General features: G+C 38.0%; 2 protein-coding genes across 2 annotated transcripts; both read right to left on the reverse strand.

Annotated features, from left to right (window-relative positions):
• Positions 1–1,139: 1,139 nt before the first annotated feature.
• pip4k2ca (phosphatidylinositol-5-phosphate 4-kinase, type II, gamma a) lies at positions 1,140–13,501 on the reverse strand. The gene is made up of 11 exons (XM_067445697.1): positions 13,096–13,501; positions 11,879–11,976; positions 11,527–11,623; positions 11,235–11,381; positions 8,377–8,523; positions 6,300–6,338; positions 6,100–6,213; positions 2,896–3,160; positions 2,644–2,747; positions 2,434–2,548; positions 1,140–2,213 (listed from the first exon to the last, which is right to left on the reverse strand). The coding sequence occupies exons 1-10, from the start codon at positions 13,255–13,257 to the stop codon at positions 2,468–2,470; spliced, it is 1,254 nt and encodes a 417-aa protein (XP_067301798.1). The 5' UTR covers positions 13,258–13,501; the 3' UTR covers positions 1,140–2,213; positions 2,434–2,467.
• Positions 13,502–16,130: 2,629 nt separating this feature from the next.
• igfbp6b (insulin-like growth factor binding protein 6b) lies at positions 16,131–20,243 on the reverse strand. Its single transcript, XM_067445700.1, is given in 8 exon segments — positions 16,131–17,560; positions 18,439–18,558; positions 19,010–19,044; positions 19,876–20,049; positions 20,052–20,096; positions 20,099–20,137; positions 20,140–20,182; positions 20,184–20,243. Coding segments are annotated over 8 exon segments (630 nt in total). The 3' UTR covers positions 16,131–17,446.
• Positions 20,244–20,255: the final 12 nt, after the last annotated feature.

Consider the following 20,255-nt stretch of genomic DNA (forward strand, 5'->3'; position numbering starts at 1 on the left):
CTCTCTCAAGACCCATAAAGGCAGTAAAGACGTCGTTACAAAGCCCATCTCACTACAGTGGCTCTACAATCATTATCGACGAGAATTCGTTTTTTTTACGCACAAAAACTAATAACGACTTATATAGTGATGGGCCGAATTCAAAACAAAGTTTCGAACGGTTATGAATCTGCGTATCGATTCATGATTCGGATTGCGTGTCAAACTGCTAAAATGCTGAAATCACATGACAATGGAGATCCGAATCATGAATCAATACGCTGATTCATAACTGTTCGAAACTTTGTTTTGAATTCGGCCCATCACTATATAAGACATTATTTCACACAAAAACTATTCTTGCCGCTTTATAAAATTATTGTAGAGCCACTGTTGTGAGATGGGCTTTGTAATGGTGTCTTTAGTGCCTTTATGGGTCTTTAGAGAGAAAATGATATTGGTGTCAATGGAGGCCTTTCTGAGCCATCGGATTTCAACAAAAACATCTTAATTTGTGTTCCGAAGATGAACGGAGGTCTTACGGGTGTCGAACGACATTAGGGTAAGTAACTAATGAGAGAATTTTCATTTTTAGGTGAACTAACCCTTTAATGACAAATTTCATTTTGAGTGAACTATCCTTTTAACCCAGCACTGTATGAAAGGCCTTTAGGAGAATAATGTGAAGCTCTGAACTCAGTGTTCCAGCTACTCCTCGTACCACAAGAATTCGTCAGCAGTTTGTTAGACGTTTGGCCCTGCACGCTCCCCATTGTTGAGAGTACATCTTTGTGTCAGTGAGACAGGAAAGAGTTTGTCAGCAAAATCACAGCTCCTGGAAAGGGCTAGGTGGATCCTGTCCTTGACCCCTCTTCATGTGCAGGCCCACACATAACGGAGGCCCCAGTAAAACTACCACGACCTCAATTCTTTCAAAGTTTATCAGTTACAATCATAAAAGTAGTTTATCATAAGCTCTCACTAGGAACCAAACATGAAGTTGTGAAAAACATTACAGATATATACTGATCGCATATTATTTTGTTTTTATGAATATACTATCATTTTAAAATGTAGAAACAAATAGGCAGTCCAAACTGTTGATTGAATCTATTCAAATATCTAGCATGTAAATGACTCAATTTTGCTTTCACCCAATATATAACAAAAATTGTTTTATTGTATTTAAGAATGCACATTATTGTAATTACAGTCGTTACATGCATTATGTGAACACAATGTAACAACTTGTCTTAATGTAACAACATATTAAGGGTGTTAAAACAGCTCTAAAAATACTGTTTAAATTACAACTGTTGTGGATATAATTGTGCCTTACAAACCTAAAATGAATAAATAACAGAAACCATGTTTTTGGAAATCTCTGAAAAATATATTTGGTCCAAACACTGATTTGCAAAATAAATAAAATGCAACAATAAGGCATTTCATACTAAATCAGCTCAGAGTTGCTAGAGTATTTCTACTACAAACTACAAAATTCCTCTTTTCGGCATTAAGGCTAACTGCATAAAATAGCTCAAATAAGAGAAAATAATAGTGTGTGCTCCATCCGTCCATATAAACAGTCAGCATTCAATTCATAATATTACTTTAATCTAGACCCTTACTGCACACTTAGGGTCACTGGTTGGTGTTTTTTTATTTTCTTTCGTTTTTATTTTTTATTTTTTACAAAGTATCTTGTTTCCCTCCTCACAACATTCTAGTGCTGCATATATCAAGTGAAGCTAGCATGCACTAAGTCTTAAAGCATCTGACAACACAAGTTTCTGCTATTCCTCCACAATCGGTTCAGCAAATGGTTAAGGCGGTGGGTTCTCTCTGCCAATCCAAAGTCGAGAGAGAGAGAGAGAGAGAGAGAGAGAGAGAGAACACACCAAGAACAAGTTATGTCACTGCTACAGGTTTGGAGTCATATCTCCTTAAAAGATTAGGCAATGTTCCCATGTTTGTGGATTGAGCCACAAGGTCATTCATATGAAATTCTATTAATTTGTGAAGATGCACTTAACGAATGCAGCTGTAGTGTGGATGACAATGTGAAGTTCCCGTCAACGTGTCATACTTAAATATCACGTTATGATAATATGAAGCCCAGCCAACAGGCGCTAAAAAATATCAACTAATCAATATGATGACAGTAGATAGAAACTGCAAAGACATGTTGAGTGAATCTGAACCTGTGAAGAACACATCCGGTGCATGTCATCCTAAAAAAAATAAAATAAAATAAGATGTCTTATTTTGCTTAAAAATTAAGCCTATTAATTCCATTAAGATTTTTCTTACAATTAAGCACATTTCCCCTCCAAAGTTGGGGAGGGGAGCAAATGTGTTTTATTGTCATAATGTTCTTAAAAAATAGGCCTAATTTCTGCAATGCAAAATATAATTTCATTTTTAGATATTGATTTTGGGGTAAAATGTGACCTTGATAATTGCTGATAAGGACACCCAGAGGTGGTTATGCAAAAATGTTGGAGATGAATTCACGGAATCGTTTGGCATACTGCTCTGGATGAACCGTAGATATTTCAGCACCAGCCTGAAAGGAAGGAAAAGGATGAGTCATGTTATTATAACCTCCCATATCTCAGAATTATATTGGACAAGCACGCATTAAAAGTGTTTTCCACTCACGCCATGTTTAACGGTCTTTGCCGCGTGGGCAGCTTTCTTCTTAGTGTCGTACTGCGTCAACACGTCAATGAGGCCCATGAAATACACCTCTCTGTGCGGCGCTCCTGGAATCCAAAACAAGCACACGTCACGTTCTTTCCCATTTCCCTCTTCCATACATGCCGGACACAGGGTGGGTTTGGGAGGGTCCCCCCACCCACCCCCCACACACACATCCTCAACTTCTTCTCTGCTTTAAAGGACGGAACTTACCCGGGGCGCTTTTGACAGCGTATACATCAACGTAAGGGTCGAATTCTCCAGGGCCGAGGGGTTTGAAGGAATTCATGTAACCAGCAATGCCCTCTGGCGACGTGCCGTAAGAGCCAACCTGTGCGGCCGGAGCAAGGCCGTTCTCGGGATCAGCGTCATCTTCACAGCAGGGCTCCTCGGCTTCCTCTTCCTCCCGCTCGCCACGTGCCACATCATGGATGCCCAGCAACAGGCTGTAGTCCATTATCTTCAGCTTCACCAGGAACTATCATCAAAGTAAGATTAATGGCCATATTAAAAGGGATACTCCACCGCCTTTTCATATTAAACCATGTTATTCCCTTAAAGGGGTATTTCACCGCTTTTTCATATTAAACTGTTATTCCCGTAACTAAAACGAGTCGACACATACCTCTCTCATCTCGGTGCGTGCACTTAATCTCTCTGACGCGTGGTGACGATCTGATAGCATTTAGCTTAGCCCACTAAGCCCAGTTCATTCACTATGGTACCAAACAGAGATCAAGTTAGAAGCGACCAAACACCTCCACGTTTTCTCTATTTAAATACAGTTACACGAACAGTTGAATGACCTAGTATGGTGACATAAAATAAAACGTGGCTTTTTTCTAAGCCGTTTAAAAAGGATAACTATAATGTATGGCGGAATAACACTTCTGAGAGTACTTCGACTCGGCGGAGTAAAAAGTCCCGGCTGAAACATCCTCCCTCACATCTCCACCTCCTCCCTATTGACATAAATGAGAGAAATGAGATGTTTCAGCCGGGACCTTTTACTGCGCCGAGTCAAAGTACTCTCAGAAGTGTTATTCCTCCATACATTATAATTCTTCTTTTTAATCCGCTTAGAAAAGCACGTTTTATTTTGTCACCATACTTGATCGTTCAACTATTCGTGTAACTGTATTTAAATAGGGAAAACGTGGAGGTGTTTGGTCGCTTCTAACTTGATCTCTGTTTGGTACCATAGTGAATGAACTGAGCTTAGTGGGCTAAGTGCTATCAAAATGTCACCGTGCCTCAGAGAGATTAAGTTCACACACGGAGACGAGAGAGGCATGTATCAACTCGTCTTAGTTAAGGGAATAACAGTTTAATATGAAAAGGCGGTGGAGTATCCCTTTAATATCACCATGCATGACCTTATGCCGTTTTTCCTGCAGTAGTTTACATGCACTAACTTTGATCAATTGGAAAGAATCCAGTACAATTTCAGATTCTGGATGTTCTGTTTTTATGAACCTTTGTATAACTTTAGATATACAAAGACTGTGCACTCATATTGCTATAAATGGGAGAAAGCGCAACAGGCAACATGGCACAATACTCCAATATTATTTGCCTGCAATTCCCGGAGGCTGCACTTTTAGGACCGCTGCAGTTTCAGGACTGCACTTCAAGGACCATCGTTTTTTTGTGACAGTGCCATCTAGCCAACTGTGCTCCAACAGAGTTGATTCAAACTTTTTTACCTTATTTTTAACATAACAGCAGGCACGGCCATTTTAAACTAAATTATTTAAATTAGTTTAAATATTTCAACAGGGTTACCAACGGGTAGGTTTATGCCTAGGGGTTGGTTAGGACAATATCAATTAAACAACAAAATCATTGCTAGGGGCTAGAAAATGCAGCCTCCAGGTTTCCAGGCAGATGCCCCGCCTTGTAATTAAGAGAGCCAATCACCAACTGCAGAGATGCTCATTGGCTGGTCCAGCCTGAAAAATGCAGACATGATTTGTAGCATGGGAAAACCCAGACAACTTCCGAAAATGTGTTTGCTCTGCAAGTAGTCTGCAGAGCCCATTCAAGCCCATTTCTAATCCGTCAAAATCAGGACTCCAATCAGAAAGAGCGGGCTTTACATGATAATGACAGCGCATCGATGGTGAAGCAGATTTTGTACATTACAAAGATGGATGCCACTGTGGAACATCACTCGTTTGAATCAGCTATCGCGTCTGTTTGAAATTTAAACTTTTCCTTTTCGTTAAACCCCAAGCAAAGAACAACACTCTGCTACCAGATGTGGATTACACCGGCTACTTTGATGAGGAGGATGTGTGACACAATTTTCCAAAAACTCATCAATATTATTTTATTTTCAAAATATTGCGACTCGCATTCAATCGCAATACAAATGCCTTGAAACGGGCAAATGCGATCAGAGCTTGATGTTTTCTGTTCGACCGTCAATCCGAGATGTTTCAGTCAGTCTGAGATGCTATTTAGTTTTCCAAATTGTGCAAAAAAGTTGGAGTGGCAATGGACACCAGCTATTATCATATTTCTTTCACAACAACAGCAAAAGTCATCCGAAGCCATTGCAACATCTTCCTCAATATGATAAACCGAGAATTGCTGTCAGATATTTCTCCATCGCTCTGCATACGTCATCGTCCACTGGTGACGCCCCTTTGGAAATGATTTGTCAATGAAGCTTTGCCAGACAGAAACTCAGTTACTACTGAGAATAGTCTGCTTTTAACCAGGCTACATGATTTGAGCATCTAGAAACAACATTTATGAGACAGTTGTTAGATTTTAAATTGGGGGATGAAACTATGAAATTTAATCCTAAGTTTGGTGAACAGCTTTGGAGAATTTGACGTTTCCCTGTTCAAAGAGATAGGACCTGCACTTGCATAGGTGAAAACGCTGCCCAAGAGGCTTTTAAAAGATGGACGCTGAGTGAAATGACTTGCCTTAAAAGGACTTTGATATGATCCCTAAATGTTGCAATTCAATTTACAACACGAGTATAATTTCCTTGATAGTACATCTAAAAGAAGCTTTTTTTCAGAAGAGATTTTGTTAATGAAATATTTAGTAAAAGCACATCCAGATGATATACATAAATAATCATACATATGTTTGTATTATGTAAAATGTATGTAAACATACGCATCATGGCACTGCACATTTGTGCAAGTTTTTTTTTTTTTTTTTTTAATCAGAGAAAAGAGTCCGATTCAAGCTTTTACATGCTTACATTTTTCCTGTTGATCAGATTATTTTAAGGTGTACACCAACCCTTACAGTCGGACCAAAATGTCATTCGGATCGAACTCAATCGAATCGATTGAGGTGTGTACATGAAGTCTGTTCAGTCCCATCAATCTACTAACAGTGAGTGCATGTGAAAGTGGCTAAAGTCACATTTTTCATTGTGCATGTCTTTACCTCTACATCACGGTTTAGCTTCTCCATCATCTTCTCTTTCTGTTCCTCTGTCACATACACCTTCTGCATGTTATTTCTGAAATCCACATCTTTAAAAGTGGGCAGCTCTTTTACCTGCATTAGAAGAAGCAAGAATGTCAAGACCCCAAGAGTTTGTGTCTGATGTTATATAGTTTAAACGATCTGGACTGATATCCTACCTTCTCTTTGTCGCTGGCCTCACGATCTACCAGGGAACCCTGAAGAAAGCACAACGTTAGCCAATTCAAGACAATCTCAAGTGTGTCTTTCATTAAATGTATGAGCATCAAATTCTCTAACTGACAGTTGTTGTGGAGTTTTAGTCTGTTGAACATAAGCGCAATCATGCCCTCTTGTGGCACAGAATCAAAATAGCAATAAACAAGGTAATGGGTGTTAAAGGTACGGTAGGCAATTTTTTGCAATACTGTTTGTTATACTGGTAATAGAAGTGGTTTAAATATTTAAACATGTACATACATCTTCTGTGGAAGTCACAGGACAAAATGTTTTTTGGTTTGAATGCAATGATAGGATGTCCTATCCTATATATATAGATACACCAACCAGTGATGTGCAGGTTGATCCAAAATGACCAGGTCACGAGTCATCCAAAAATATTTTTAATGATAATCGTGTCGCGGTCGGTCAGGTCGTTTGAAATAAATATGCCAATTAAACCATTATAATTTATATAGTAGGCTACTAGACACAATTTACTGTGAAATACATGGGCAAGGAGGATCCTCTGCGTTCCAGCATAAGTGCAGCCAGTGAGCGCACATTCAGCTCCCTAGGTCGTGTCACATAGGTGAGACGAAACCATCTCAACCCAGGGATGGCTGATTCAATATTATTTCTACACAGCGTGAGGAAAACTAAAAATAAGTAGGCTAATCTTCTGTTTTAGACCACCAACTGCACCTTATAGCCCTTTTAACCCCTCTTCTGACACGGGACAAAATGCCCGATTGGCGATTTCCCAACACACTGAACTCAGCAATACCATTGTACCATTTTAATAGGCTGCTTTTAAACTCATATAGCTTAGTAATGTCAGTTTTGTGCATTTTCTGAAAGTCGGGGGAAGAGACGCACACTTCGATTAGACTAGATAAACACATGATACAGCATTGTAATTGTTAAGAAAATGAAAGGAAATAAATGAATAAATTGACACAACAATGAGCATTTACTACTTTTAAAAAAAGCGGGTCAGGTATGATATTTTTTCTTTTTTTTTGCAGTCCGAGTTGCAGACAGGTTAGTTGAAAATGTTGGTCGGGTGCGGGTTGTTTACACTAACTCGCGCATCACTGATACCAATATTGTTAAATTAGAATATTTTTTCTGAAGGATCATGTGACACTGAAGACTGGTGCAATGACTGATACATTCCAGCTTTGATAACCTAAATTAATTATATTTTACAGTACATATAACAATAGAAAACCATTATTTTAAATTGAAATAATGTCATAATATTACAGTTTTTTCTGTATTTTTTAAATCAAATAAATGCAGGCTTGATGGGCTCAAAAACTTATGAATCCAAACTTTTGACTGGTATTTTATATATAATCAGTATGCAGTCTACAGGATTCTTTGTCCTCAGTTGAATTTCCCCCACAGGAAAGCACCTTTCAATTTACAGCTTTGACAGCGAAACCCAGCTCTCAGTTCCTCCGCAGGTACATCTGAGATACTATTCATGAACTACTCATCAATCATGTCCACCCTAAATAACTTAAACCAGGTCTAAGGGGATGTGACGTATGATTTGAGTGCTATTTGCTTATTGCTCAAGAAGTCAAATCGGTCGAATGAGGCATCTATCTATGATCGCGCCAGGATTTTGACCTTATTCGACGAAAGTAATGGCACTGGGGAATTCTAGATGAGATTCGTCTGATATGAGGTAAAAAATACCATAAATACTGTTCAGTTTCTCACAGAAAACTATAATCTTGTGTCTTAATCCATCAATGTGTCACCACGAGCCACAGGGTTTTTAATATGGATTTTTTATGTCTGTGTGTTTTTTTTACTCTCATAGATATACACCCCAATGAGATGCATTATACAAGCAACAGTTGGAGTTAAATATCTTCATTTGTGTTCTACTGAAGAAACAAAACACACCTACATCTAGGGGTAAGCAGATAAACATCACATTGTTCATTTTGGGTGAACTATCCCTTTATTGCACACTGCATCCCAGTCAAACACATCCTGATGAAACAGCAACTCTCCTACCTTCAGATCGTATTTCCTGTGGACGACGAGTCTGTGGCTGAACATGTTCCTCATGACAATAAGGTACGTGTCCTCACTCTCCACCGTAACACGGTACATGCCCAGAAACTGAGGGAGAAGTGTACTGCCATGACACTTCACAATATGCTGTGAGACAACACAAAACATCAGGAATTACATTTTGTGAGCTTTAAAATAAATGTTTAAAATGTTTGTGTAATGACACACGGTGTGTACACAATAAACTTTGGGTAGCATATGGTATCTAGACCTAAAACAAGCCCTTAGGCATAATAAATGAGTGTTTTTCTCTGTCTGCATCAATGGACAACTAAACTAACTTGATATCAGCACAGTGCTTAACTAAAGCTGCATGGAATATAAAGGGAAAAGCATGTTAATAGCACTTATGTCAGCTTATAATTTAATATTTAATAACAATTTTGTTGAGACAGATTTCTGGATAGGTGTGCACCCTCAGAACAAAGGCCATGCAAATGCAGAAGCACAGTCTCGATTAAAATCTGCTCATTCAGCTACAATGGAAACTGTTAACCCAGCTCACACATACTTTTCTCATGGCTGTCACGGTACTGTAAACAAGCCAGAAGCACACAAATGCCGAACTAACCTAAGATTCACATGAGCGCTGCCACACTGATGCTGATTGACGTGTTAAAGAGCTCTTAAAACGTATATATTCAAGAAAAAATAATAAGTCCCCTTATTTTTGGACTATTTTATTTGTAAGTTAAATGAACTATTCATGACAAACACCAGAGAATATAATTGTACCATGGTATCGCAGAACTTTATCATGATGCTAAATGTGTGCCATCATATAAAATCGAAGACCATCGACCATAAACATAACATGAAATGACCTACTACACCTTTAAATAAGCACCTGGAACAACAAAAGCTCATTGTCAACCATAAAAAGAGGAATTTACCTATTTCAAGGAAGTGCGATGGAACATGAAAATGATTTCAGTGACTGAACAAGTTTGGATGACAGTGTAAAGAGGAAACGAACGACAGGGCATGTGGATCCCAACTGGGTAAAAACAAAACTGTAGCCTGGAGCCTGAATTATTTAGATGGATTATTTCTCCAAAACAAGCAAACTTGTGTAATATGTGAACTATAATGACATTTACAATAAATTATAATAAAGTGGACAGCAAAAAAGTCCAAAGTATAAAAATGCAAAACAATATGCCTGTATTTTTCGCAACCGGCTTTTAATTATTGAAGTGAAAGCTTAAAGGGATAGTTCACCCAAAAATGAAAATTCTCTCTCAAGTCATCCTAAGTTTATATGACATTCTTCTTTCAGATGAATACAAACAGAGTTATATAAAAAAAATGTCCTGGATAATCCAAGCAATATAATGGCTGCCCACAATTTGAAGCCCCAAAAAAGTGCATCCATTATACAAGTAATCCACGCGGCTCTGAGGAGTTGTCTGTGTGTCTACGCACTGATATGAGCAAATATCCAGTCATATGCACAAAAGTTAGGGGGTGTTTAGCCGCGTTTTAAAGCCTTGCCGGTTAAACATTTCATTTGCGTTTTACATGCGCTGAGCGCGCGCCTGTCAGACAGGTGATTACTGGACTAAGCAGTCGTACTGCGCTAATACTGTCAAACACAACATATATAAACACAGTCGGTTATGTCTAAAGTGAAAGTAAAATCGTGTCTGTATGAGATGCGAGCAGTGCAGTCTTAGCAGTGCAGACTAATGATTGTGAACGCTTGTCCTTAAAGGGACAGTTCACCTCTAAAATTATAGCGGTATTAGAGGTATTAAAATAGACAAAGACAAAAAAAATCCCTCACTGCTCTTGAATAAAGTAATAATACAGTAGCTTTCAATCAATGTATATTGAAGACTATGTATTTTTAATTTTAGCTTACATTTATTCATTCAATTTCATACTTAAATGCTACTGTACATCTCTGAGCTGCCACTGTAAATCTTTATATATATTTATTTTATATTATACAATACACTAGGAGTGTACAAGGAATTTTTTTTTTTTTTTAAAGTAAAGTTAAGTTTAAGTAAGGTTTTTCAAGTCTTTAAGTAAAATAAAGAAAAGAGTATTACAATAAAAACATTTTCTCCTTAATCTCTTTCTGTTCCTGTCGCCTAAGAATAGAAGAGCAAAAAACGAACCGAACCGAAAACCGTGGTAAAAAAACGAGGTGTGTATTGAACCGTGGACCAACTGTATTGTTGCATCCCTGGTAAAAACCACACACACATCATTAACGACATCATCATCATCATGCCAGTTACGCTTTTTCTGTAAGTTGAATACGGAAAGCGGTCCGCCAGAACTTTATAATATTTTACTTTATAATGTAATTAGGCCTCTTTTAACTTCTTGGAGCTGTATGGATTACTTTTATAATGGATGGATACACTTTTTTGGGCTTCAAATTTTGGGCTGCCATTCACTGTCATTATAAAGCTTGGAAGAGCCAGGACAAACTCCCGACTGAATTCGTCTGCATGAAGAATATTATGTACACCTAGGATGACTTGAGGTTGAGTGAATCATTGGGTCATTTTTTTGGGTGAACAATCCTTTTAACAAGTCCCCTAACAATTTTGTTAGCATACTAGTTTTGGATGACTGAACTGAAGCAGTCTTACTTGATCTTATCTGACATCACTCCCTACATAAATACCAATGTGCTTAAGACACTCACCTACACTTTCATGAAAAATACAGCAGTTGAGCAGATATGAATTATCTGCACATGTTGTAATAATTCAGTCGAAGGCACTTTTGATATGGTTTGACTCAAGGATGAATGTCCTGGCCAGTGCATTGTGAGATACCTGGTGATACTCGGACAGAATGTTATGCATATCGGCTACTTCTTCACTGGAGATGTGCTTCACTATCAGCGTACGGTCATAGGACGTGAAGAGAAGACCTTCTCCCTGTCCATCGCCTCTCATGGGTGCACTGCGGGCCAGGGAGACCTGATGGATAACATCCAGGCATGCACACATGAAAACTTCAGATCAAATTTAGCAGTAATATTATATTATAAAGAAGAACAAAAGAAATAAAATGGCAAGTGACAACAACTAAAACAACTTAAATACTTAGGGTAAAAAATATCACCTGGTAGTCAAGATCTTCAATTCCAAATCGCTCCCTGAGATTCCTGAAAACTTGTGGACAGTATTCCTTAAATTTAAAATGGCCTGGAAGATTCTCCCTGTAAGGCACAGAAGGGGAATTCTTTACATTGGCATTAAAACTCTTTCAGTAATACTGCATTTCACACGCCATCACCTGAAGGCAAAATACTGCATTAAAGTGGCTGTTTTGCAGAAAAAGCCACCTATTACACTCTTTTAACTCGCTGTCATTACAACTAAATGAAGGTAAACGTTCATACTGCAGCTGCAGACAAAGCACACACAGTGTGATGGAAATGTGTGTAAAATAATGATGTGCTTTTGATAAATACTTGTTGAAGAGATGGTTGTTCACTTTAATTTTGGTGTTGGCTTTGAAGTCGTCAGGGAGCAGCATGACTGGCACTGGAACTTGATTTAAATCATTTATCTGGGAAAAAAATCGGGTAAAAAAAATAATTAAAAAAATAAATCAACAACAACATTTAGCATATGAAATGAACTTTGTACTGGCAGATTTTCTATATCCTAACACTGAATGACTCAATACTTATGTGCCCTCCTCTGGCACGTCACTGCATGAAGTTTTCCCAGTCTTCTAGTTATGCAACAACCAAATGCTTCACATAACATAAACTTGCCCCTAAGGACAATTACTTCCCCCAGGATCCCCTGAAAATCTTAAAGGAAGGTGTACAGTATTCCTATTGGAATTTAAATTATAATTAGCATTAAATTAATTTTGATCAACAGCATAATTTGTTGAGTATTTAAATTGATTCATATAAATAAAAACATATTTTAAATGTATATATTTGCAATGTTGACTTTCCAGGAAATAGTTAGTGATGAGAAATCGGAGTCATTTGTCAAACGGTTCTTTCGAACAGTGACAATGAACCGTTCAGAGTAATAATTCAGAGATTCGTTTACCTCATGACGTTATTATATCATCACGTGGTCCCTGTCATTCAGTGGCATATTACATATTAAAGCATTACAATAAAGTTATATATCACTTATGTTTTGTGTGCGCGTGTGGTTTTAATTGCACTTTCATGCCATTTTAATTTTGGTGCAACCGCGATTCAGATCACAAAAACAAAACCGTTTAGAATCTAACGTTAACTGTAATTTGCATTTCAGTTAAACAATACTAAAATTAATCATATATTTCCAAAACAGCTGACTTTAATCGGTTAAATTGACCGGAACGAATCAGTTTGATTAATTCACGAATCGTTGAGATTGCTGTGGGCTTTTCAAAGATTCGACTCAAAAACTATTATTTTGTTCACAATTAGGACATCGTCGCTAGCAACAGTTGCAAATCCCCCGCGTGCAATGAAACAATCTATATCCGGTTTGCGCGTGACCTCATGTGTCAATACCCATAATCAATAACAGAAATCATGTATTGTATTAATTAAACTATAGACAATGCTTTTAAATATCCCATATCCCCAATATACGTGCGTGCAGCTAACTGTTAGCTCATAAAATGGCAGTTGTGTGATGTAGGAAGTTAAGTGAATCATAACCACATTACCGAATGATTAACGCCCCACATGAACACGCTGAGCATCGGGTCGCTCGCCCGGAACACTTTCACCTTCTGCTGCACGAAATGTTTCTTTTTGGTCTTGGTTTTGGGGGCAAGCATGACCATCGGGCTGGAGGCGCTGCCGGTGTTACCGAGAGACGCCATCATCACAGTCGGTCACTCCCCTGTAACGCAGCGGTCTGTTTTCCTCTTGGATCCGCCTCCCTCGGGTTCTGCTCCGGTTCCTCTAACTGACAATCAAAGGTTAAAAAGCACAAACGCTGAGCCGCGAGGCCGGGTTTTCCTCTGTGTTTACAGGCCCAGAAGGACCGATTCTTCATGGAAGTGAACAACACTAGGTTGCTGAAGTGTGTGGCAGCGACCCATATGCTCCTCCCACAAGTTCAGAGGAACAGATCTTGCTATATTGTGACAGCAATAATGTGTGTCAGGCAGTAGCCTATCTCACCTGAGTGTACGTTATGTCGTTTTAAAGTGGAGATGATACAGTCAGTGTAAAATATAAGTAGGCTACTAACATAACCATAACTATTAAACTCGTTCTTGCTAGTGACATGAATGACATTTTCAAACAAACCATTAATTTTGGAGTGGTTATTTTCAATGATTCTGTTGAACCGGTTCACAAAATCGGTTTGTTCACGAATGGGACTGAATCGGTTCGAGCGGTTCTCGAGTCAGCAACTTATTTGAACATGCCCAATTCCGGATTTCAGATCTGACTGATAAGGTGATTTTGCAATTTATAATAAAGTAAAATAATAGACTCGTGTTTTCTTTTTTTCTCTAATGTCATTCAAAGCAGATTTTTGTTTATAAACTTTTTAAAAGGTCCCTTACAAAACAAAAACATGGGAATATACTAGAAAATGTAATGCTATAGGCCTATATTACATAATACAGTTCCATACGGGAAACTAGTGCTTATATTTTTCAATATGTATGGTGGCGATACAATAAACTATATTGATAGCTACATACAAAAACTGTAAGTTGTAAAAGTTTTATTGAAATAAATTAAGTTAGCACATGGATTTACATAAAACTGAACACATCTTCATTCACTTTTAGCTCAATTTATACACATTTCATAATGTCATATTTTCCAATAGCCTATACCAAAAGAGGCAATTCCTTATCCCGTAAACAGGCAACATGCACCACAAGATGCATAGTCTTTAGTCTCTAGGAGGCACATTAAACAAGTTTTTTATTATCCAGTACTATTGTCAATATCATAGTTGAGTCTGTTTGGATTAGGCCTATGTGAATCATGTGACTTGGTTACATTTTTTTAAAGCCCTTAAAATGCATATACTGAGAAGGGGGGACTGTGTACAGTGGGCCCAGAGGTCAGGAGGGCCTATAAGGGTTTTCCCTAAGGGTCCTTGTCTTGTAACGAGATGGCCCCCTAACAACCCACAACTGTCATATACACAGTACACAATAATGCAATAACCAGTACAGAGGGTCCAGTTTACCTTGAGACACCACTTATTGTCAATACTGTGGACAATCCTTTTTTATACCCAATGTATCCTGGGAGATACAACTCATAAAATCCAAACTCAATCAAATATTTCAAAAATGTAAGTCTTAAATCCAGATTATATAAAAATTGAGATTAAATAATTTTTTGCTGCTCTTTTTTTTCACTCTTGCCTGTTTTAGGGGATTAAGCAGGCTATATTATTAAATACATTCTAATATAGTAAAATCATATTTTATTCAATATACATTAAAAAAATTGGTTGCTAATATATATGGAAATATATTTTTGCATACATAAGGGAAAGCTTTAGTCCATTTTCTCACATTAATACGCTACTTTCCAAGAAGAAGAAAAAAGATTGTATGACAAATGAAATAATAGGCTACTGTTGCAATCAATTTTTAGAACATGTAGGCCAAATACTCCTATAATATGTCAGGTGCTTCGTAATGACATGAAAGAATCAACGAATTGTTCGAAAGAACCGATTTCGCGGAATTGAGTACTTCCCGTCAATGGAATCTTCCGGCGATTTGCCATGATTGGAGGAGAAACTCGAGTCGTATTTATATTTATCAGACAATAAAGATTTGGGATTGGACTCTTTTGACAGTCAGTAAGGACTGTTTGAATGACTCGTATAGCAACGCCCTGACAACCACCCAAGCCATCTTTAAGGCAACTTTTGCTCAGGTAAACACTATAATTTTTCTAAAAGCTTTCGAAGTCCCTTATAATTAGTTTGTCTATTTTCTATTCATAAGATGCCAAATACTCAAAGTGTATTAGAGTAATAGTAGACAGTTGGAGAAGTCTTGTCATTATTCCGTGTGATGCCTCTATAGTGGCGCGGAAATCTTCCATTGTAAGAATTTAAGGAACTCCTTTAGGCCTACATCAAATGTCATGGATGTGTGTGGGTAAAAATTAAATGTAGGCCTATATATCATAAAAAATGTTGCTTACACGTTATGGTGCACATAAACTCTCCAAGTCACAGTGATAAAAAGTAGGACATGATGAAAGCAAAGACATATGCTATATTCTGCTATAGGCTATGTTGTTACCTTGGAAACAAGCCTATGGATTGCTGTGTGAGTATAGATGAATCTGTCTTGGCAAAAAGCACTCTAAATATTTACTCTTACATTTTTAATATGAGAATTAGACTGTATAAATAACATTATATGTAACCACTTGGCTGATGTAACAAGATATTATACCCTGATACGGCATACAGTTATTCTTAGTAAGCAAAATCCGCTGGAGGTTCACAGAAATGCACAGTCACCATAGCTCAATATGCACAAGGCAGCGTTTGAATGATGACATTTGTATGGCCATATGGCTGTATTTTTGCAGCCAACAGCAGCATCTGCTTGTTCTTGTTGCTTTTGCTAATTCATCGCTTCTGTTTATGTCTATCATCTATTTCAGTCGTGCATGTATATGGTTTTATAGTATTTTTCACATTCATTTCATGCATGTGAGTTTCTAAATGAGATTCTGCAAAGAGTCTGTCTTTATAATAACATATGCATTTATTTTTCTCTGTATCCATCCGTTTTTTTCTTGCACATGTTATAATTTTGCAATGGGTTCCTTTTCAAGGGCCCACAACTACTGGCACATATATCAATACAACAAAATCATTGTGAGGTACATTGATCAGACATTATTTTGTGCACTTTTTTTCTCAATGTATTGTGGGAATGAGAAAACACAGAGTTCTGAACAAATTACCCAGAATACAATCTGAAATATTGAAAATTAGGCGATATAGTAACACTTTCCATTACTGAAGGTTCAACATATCAACATAAATAATGAAACATCTGCAACATGAAATAATAATAATATTAAAAAACACACACATGTACAGCAGTAAATGCTCTCTAAATGATATGTTTAAATTGTGTTTTTGTTTTTAATCCCTTTGTATGGTGTCACCAACATATGGCACTCATTCACTTAGCGAATAAAATAAGCTCTGTTTTGACAATGAAAAACTGCTGACAATATAAAAATACATGGCATTGTAGTTCATTAAATAAATCAACAATTTATATATATTTATGTGTATATATATATATATATATAAAATAGCATATTGAAATATATAAAAATATGCCTAACAACTTCTCAAAAAAGGTAACAGCCATCAGCATTCAAAAATATTCCACCTCATGACACAACCAACCACAATAAACTCACTTATGTACAAATAATCCACGATGTGTGTTTGCAGTCAGAGTGTCGTATGAACGAAAAAGAAGTACTTTCCGAAAGTGCACATTATGGTAGTGTTTAGATGTCGATTACATGACAATGTGTACAAGTCCTCGAGGAAAGTATTCAAGGAAATTTAGTAATACTCCAGAATAAATTAGACGAGAAGGTATATTCCGTTTTCTTAAGAATAGTTTAGTCAGTGTATCATTGGAGAAGGGGAGAGGGGATGGTTTTAACAGTATAACAGCCCATTGAGAAACTAACAGGTGCGGATAGTTATTACACACACGCGCACACACACACACACACGCACACAGTTCTACTGTAGGGCAAGGAATTAAAGATATCTCTGTAACAGCTGACCTATCTCGACTTAAGCCCATGTGGTGTAGTGGTCATTATTTCTATGTTCTGATGCTGTTTGTTCATGATGGTCGAGTTTATGGCAGTGAACGTGCTCTGGACGTTCTGAGTGAGGGCCCGTTCCCATGTGAAGTGGTTTATCCCTGGAGTGTCTTGGTCAGGCAGTGTCTTGCACCGAGCTGAAGTCATCCCCTCTCCCTGTACCCCTCCTCTTCCTCCAGGCTCAGAGCTGTGGGGCCGTCACTTCCCTCACTCTCCATCACATGGTAACATGCCATCCTCCACGGCACGTGAAGGCACGGTGTTGCCCAGCTCGTCGACGCACCAGCAGTGGCCGCGCTGCATGCCCTTAGAGGACCGACACTGCAAGACAACAAGAGATTGTTCTGTTTTGATACGTCATTTCCGCAGCTCTGCTACCCTTTTTTACACCGTCAAATTTTGACGCACTGACATTCACAATTCAAAGCGACTCATAATAGTGACCTTCAGATATCCAGAAATCACATGATCCAAACAAGAAGGAAAAAAGCAATAATAATAATGGTTAAAATTTATACAAAATATTATATGATCCCTACTGAAAAAAAAAAAAACAATAGTTAGGATTAAAGGGATAGTTCACCCAAAAATGAAAATTCTGTCGTCATTTACTCAAGTTGTTCCAAACATTTTCTTTCTTGTTAAACACACACACACACAAAAAAAACAGTTGGTTGACTTCCATGGTATGGGAGGAAAATACCATGGAAGTCAATGGGGCCAATCAATTGTTTGGTTACCATCATTCTTCAAAATATCTTCTTTTGTAGAAAAAGACATTCATACAGGTTTGGGGTAATAAAATGTTTTTTTTAAACTGGATTCAAAATGATATATGACCACTAGTTAATTATAAAAAATAGTAGTTATGGTTTAACTTTATATAAAATTATATGTGACTTCTAGTGAATTAAAATATATGACCACTTGTGAACAAAAAAAGTATTATTGCTAAACTTTATAAAATTATATATTACCACTAGTGAATAAAAATAAATGTAATCAACTAGGAATACAAATGTTATACTAAATAATTCATATCAACAAACATATAGGAGAATTCTTCATTAAGTCTCTTAGGATGTACAGTGTTCATATAATAAATCCATTTAGTTTCACAAAAGCCTCTTTATACCCTTCAGATAGTAATACCTGCTTAATTTATGTATTTATTTTTGCTTAATTTATTCAAACAATACCTGCTTTTTCCTGTAGAACCCACGAGTGTCACAGTTCGGGATGTAGATGTCGCGATCAGACTGGAAAATGGTGAGCTCGAGACCTCGCAAGACAGTGTTGAGCAGCTTACGGCATGGAGCCTGGTAAGGAATTGTCAAAAACTCAGGTTTGGAATACCGCATATCATACCTTTGAATTTGAATTATGTATAATCCTAAAAGATATTATGAGCATTAAATTCTATTTTGGCTTTTTTTCTTTTTTTTAATAGCACAACCCAGAGGTACACAAAGGAGTTTGGTGTAATAAAATCATAAAATAAGATTTGGATTTTCATTATAACAGAATGTTTTAAAACCGTGTAAGCTCCGTTTAAATAAAACAGCCACAATTTGACCTGTCTTGAACATTTATAAAACAAAATTAGATGCAATAGCGCAGTGCTTTGAATAAATTATAAAACGTTTTTTGCAGAATGTCTAGAGCATAATTTCTATAAAACATAATTAGCCCTATTCCAAATTTTTTTGGTGTCTTTTTTGAGATGGTAAGCATTAAATATAGAAGTCAAAAACCAAAGAATAGACTCACCTTTTCTATTTCACCACTGTGTGAAGGATGTGGCCCTGTGAAAAAAGGGACATCTATACTGAAAAACCACAGCATTGAGAGAAACAAACATATATATTGCTTGATTTGGGTTACTTAAAGTGTAAACCCCCCACATATTTAGGGAATAGATCCTCAAATCACTCTCATGGATTGATAATATAGGCTCTCTTAAATTGCAATGACCTGAAGTAAACAGTAGATGGAGACATGAAATGACATGGTCAGAATGTGGGTGACACTCGCATATACTCAAGATCACACACACACACACACACACATACACATACACACACACACACAAATACTGTCGCTCTTTATCTCCTCTGTTTCTCTTATGAATAGTTCTGATGCCCATATGCATGACATTCCTGCACTGTCACACAAGTACACACACACACACACACACACACACACACACACAGACACACATCTGTACTCATACACTACCCTTGCACATTCATACACATGACATTATTACAAGTGATCTTCATCATGCACATTTTATGATGTGTGAAAGCCTAAAATCACAGAAATGCCTTTACACCCTGCAGGAATTTACAGCCATCACATGCAAACCAGCAGCTATTCCCGGCACTTTATGCACATGTCCTTGGTTCAGTTACAGTTTTGTCATCCTACCAAGCCTTAGATATGGACACTGCAGCACAGCGGCTTGCCAGCACATCCGTGGAACCTGAAATGCATCCTCGAGCTATCTTGCTGTGGCACTTAAAGCAGATTACCCCTCGCATTTTCTCACCGCATGCGGCACGGCACAGCTGAAAAAGAGCACGCGGAACGCGGAGGAAGGAACCGCAAAGGCATCCGTTGGCTGAAACTCTTACCTGTGGGGCGGGGCTTCTCGGTGGGACTCGTCCTGCTCTGTTTGGCGCAGAAGCCTCTGCCCTGCAGCAGAGCCTGAAGGGGGCTGTGTTCACGCGGAGGGGGCACGCAGCGAAGCCCCTTGGCGCAGCTCAGGGTGTACACCCCACAGGGCTCCCCCGACGCCAACACGGTGTGCTGGCCACCCCAGCCGGGTCCCTAGAGGCCCGGCCCGTGCCGAGGAGTGCCCGTCTTTGCAGGTCAGGCAGTTTTTGTGGGGCCCAAGCGACCTGCTAGGGACCAGGATCCACATTGGACGATCAGCAACAGGAACAACGGGTGTCAAGTTGGAAAGGAAAGACATCTTGCGTCTGGGTCTCAGGTTCTCCATGCTCGGTTCTGT

The sequence above is a fragment of the Pseudorasbora parva genome, chromosome 6 (assembly GCF_024679245.1).
Source record: "Pseudorasbora parva isolate DD20220531a chromosome 6, ASM2467924v1, whole genome shotgun sequence".
Taxonomy (NCBI): Eukaryota; Metazoa; Chordata; class Actinopteri; order Cypriniformes; family Gobionidae; genus Pseudorasbora; species Pseudorasbora parva.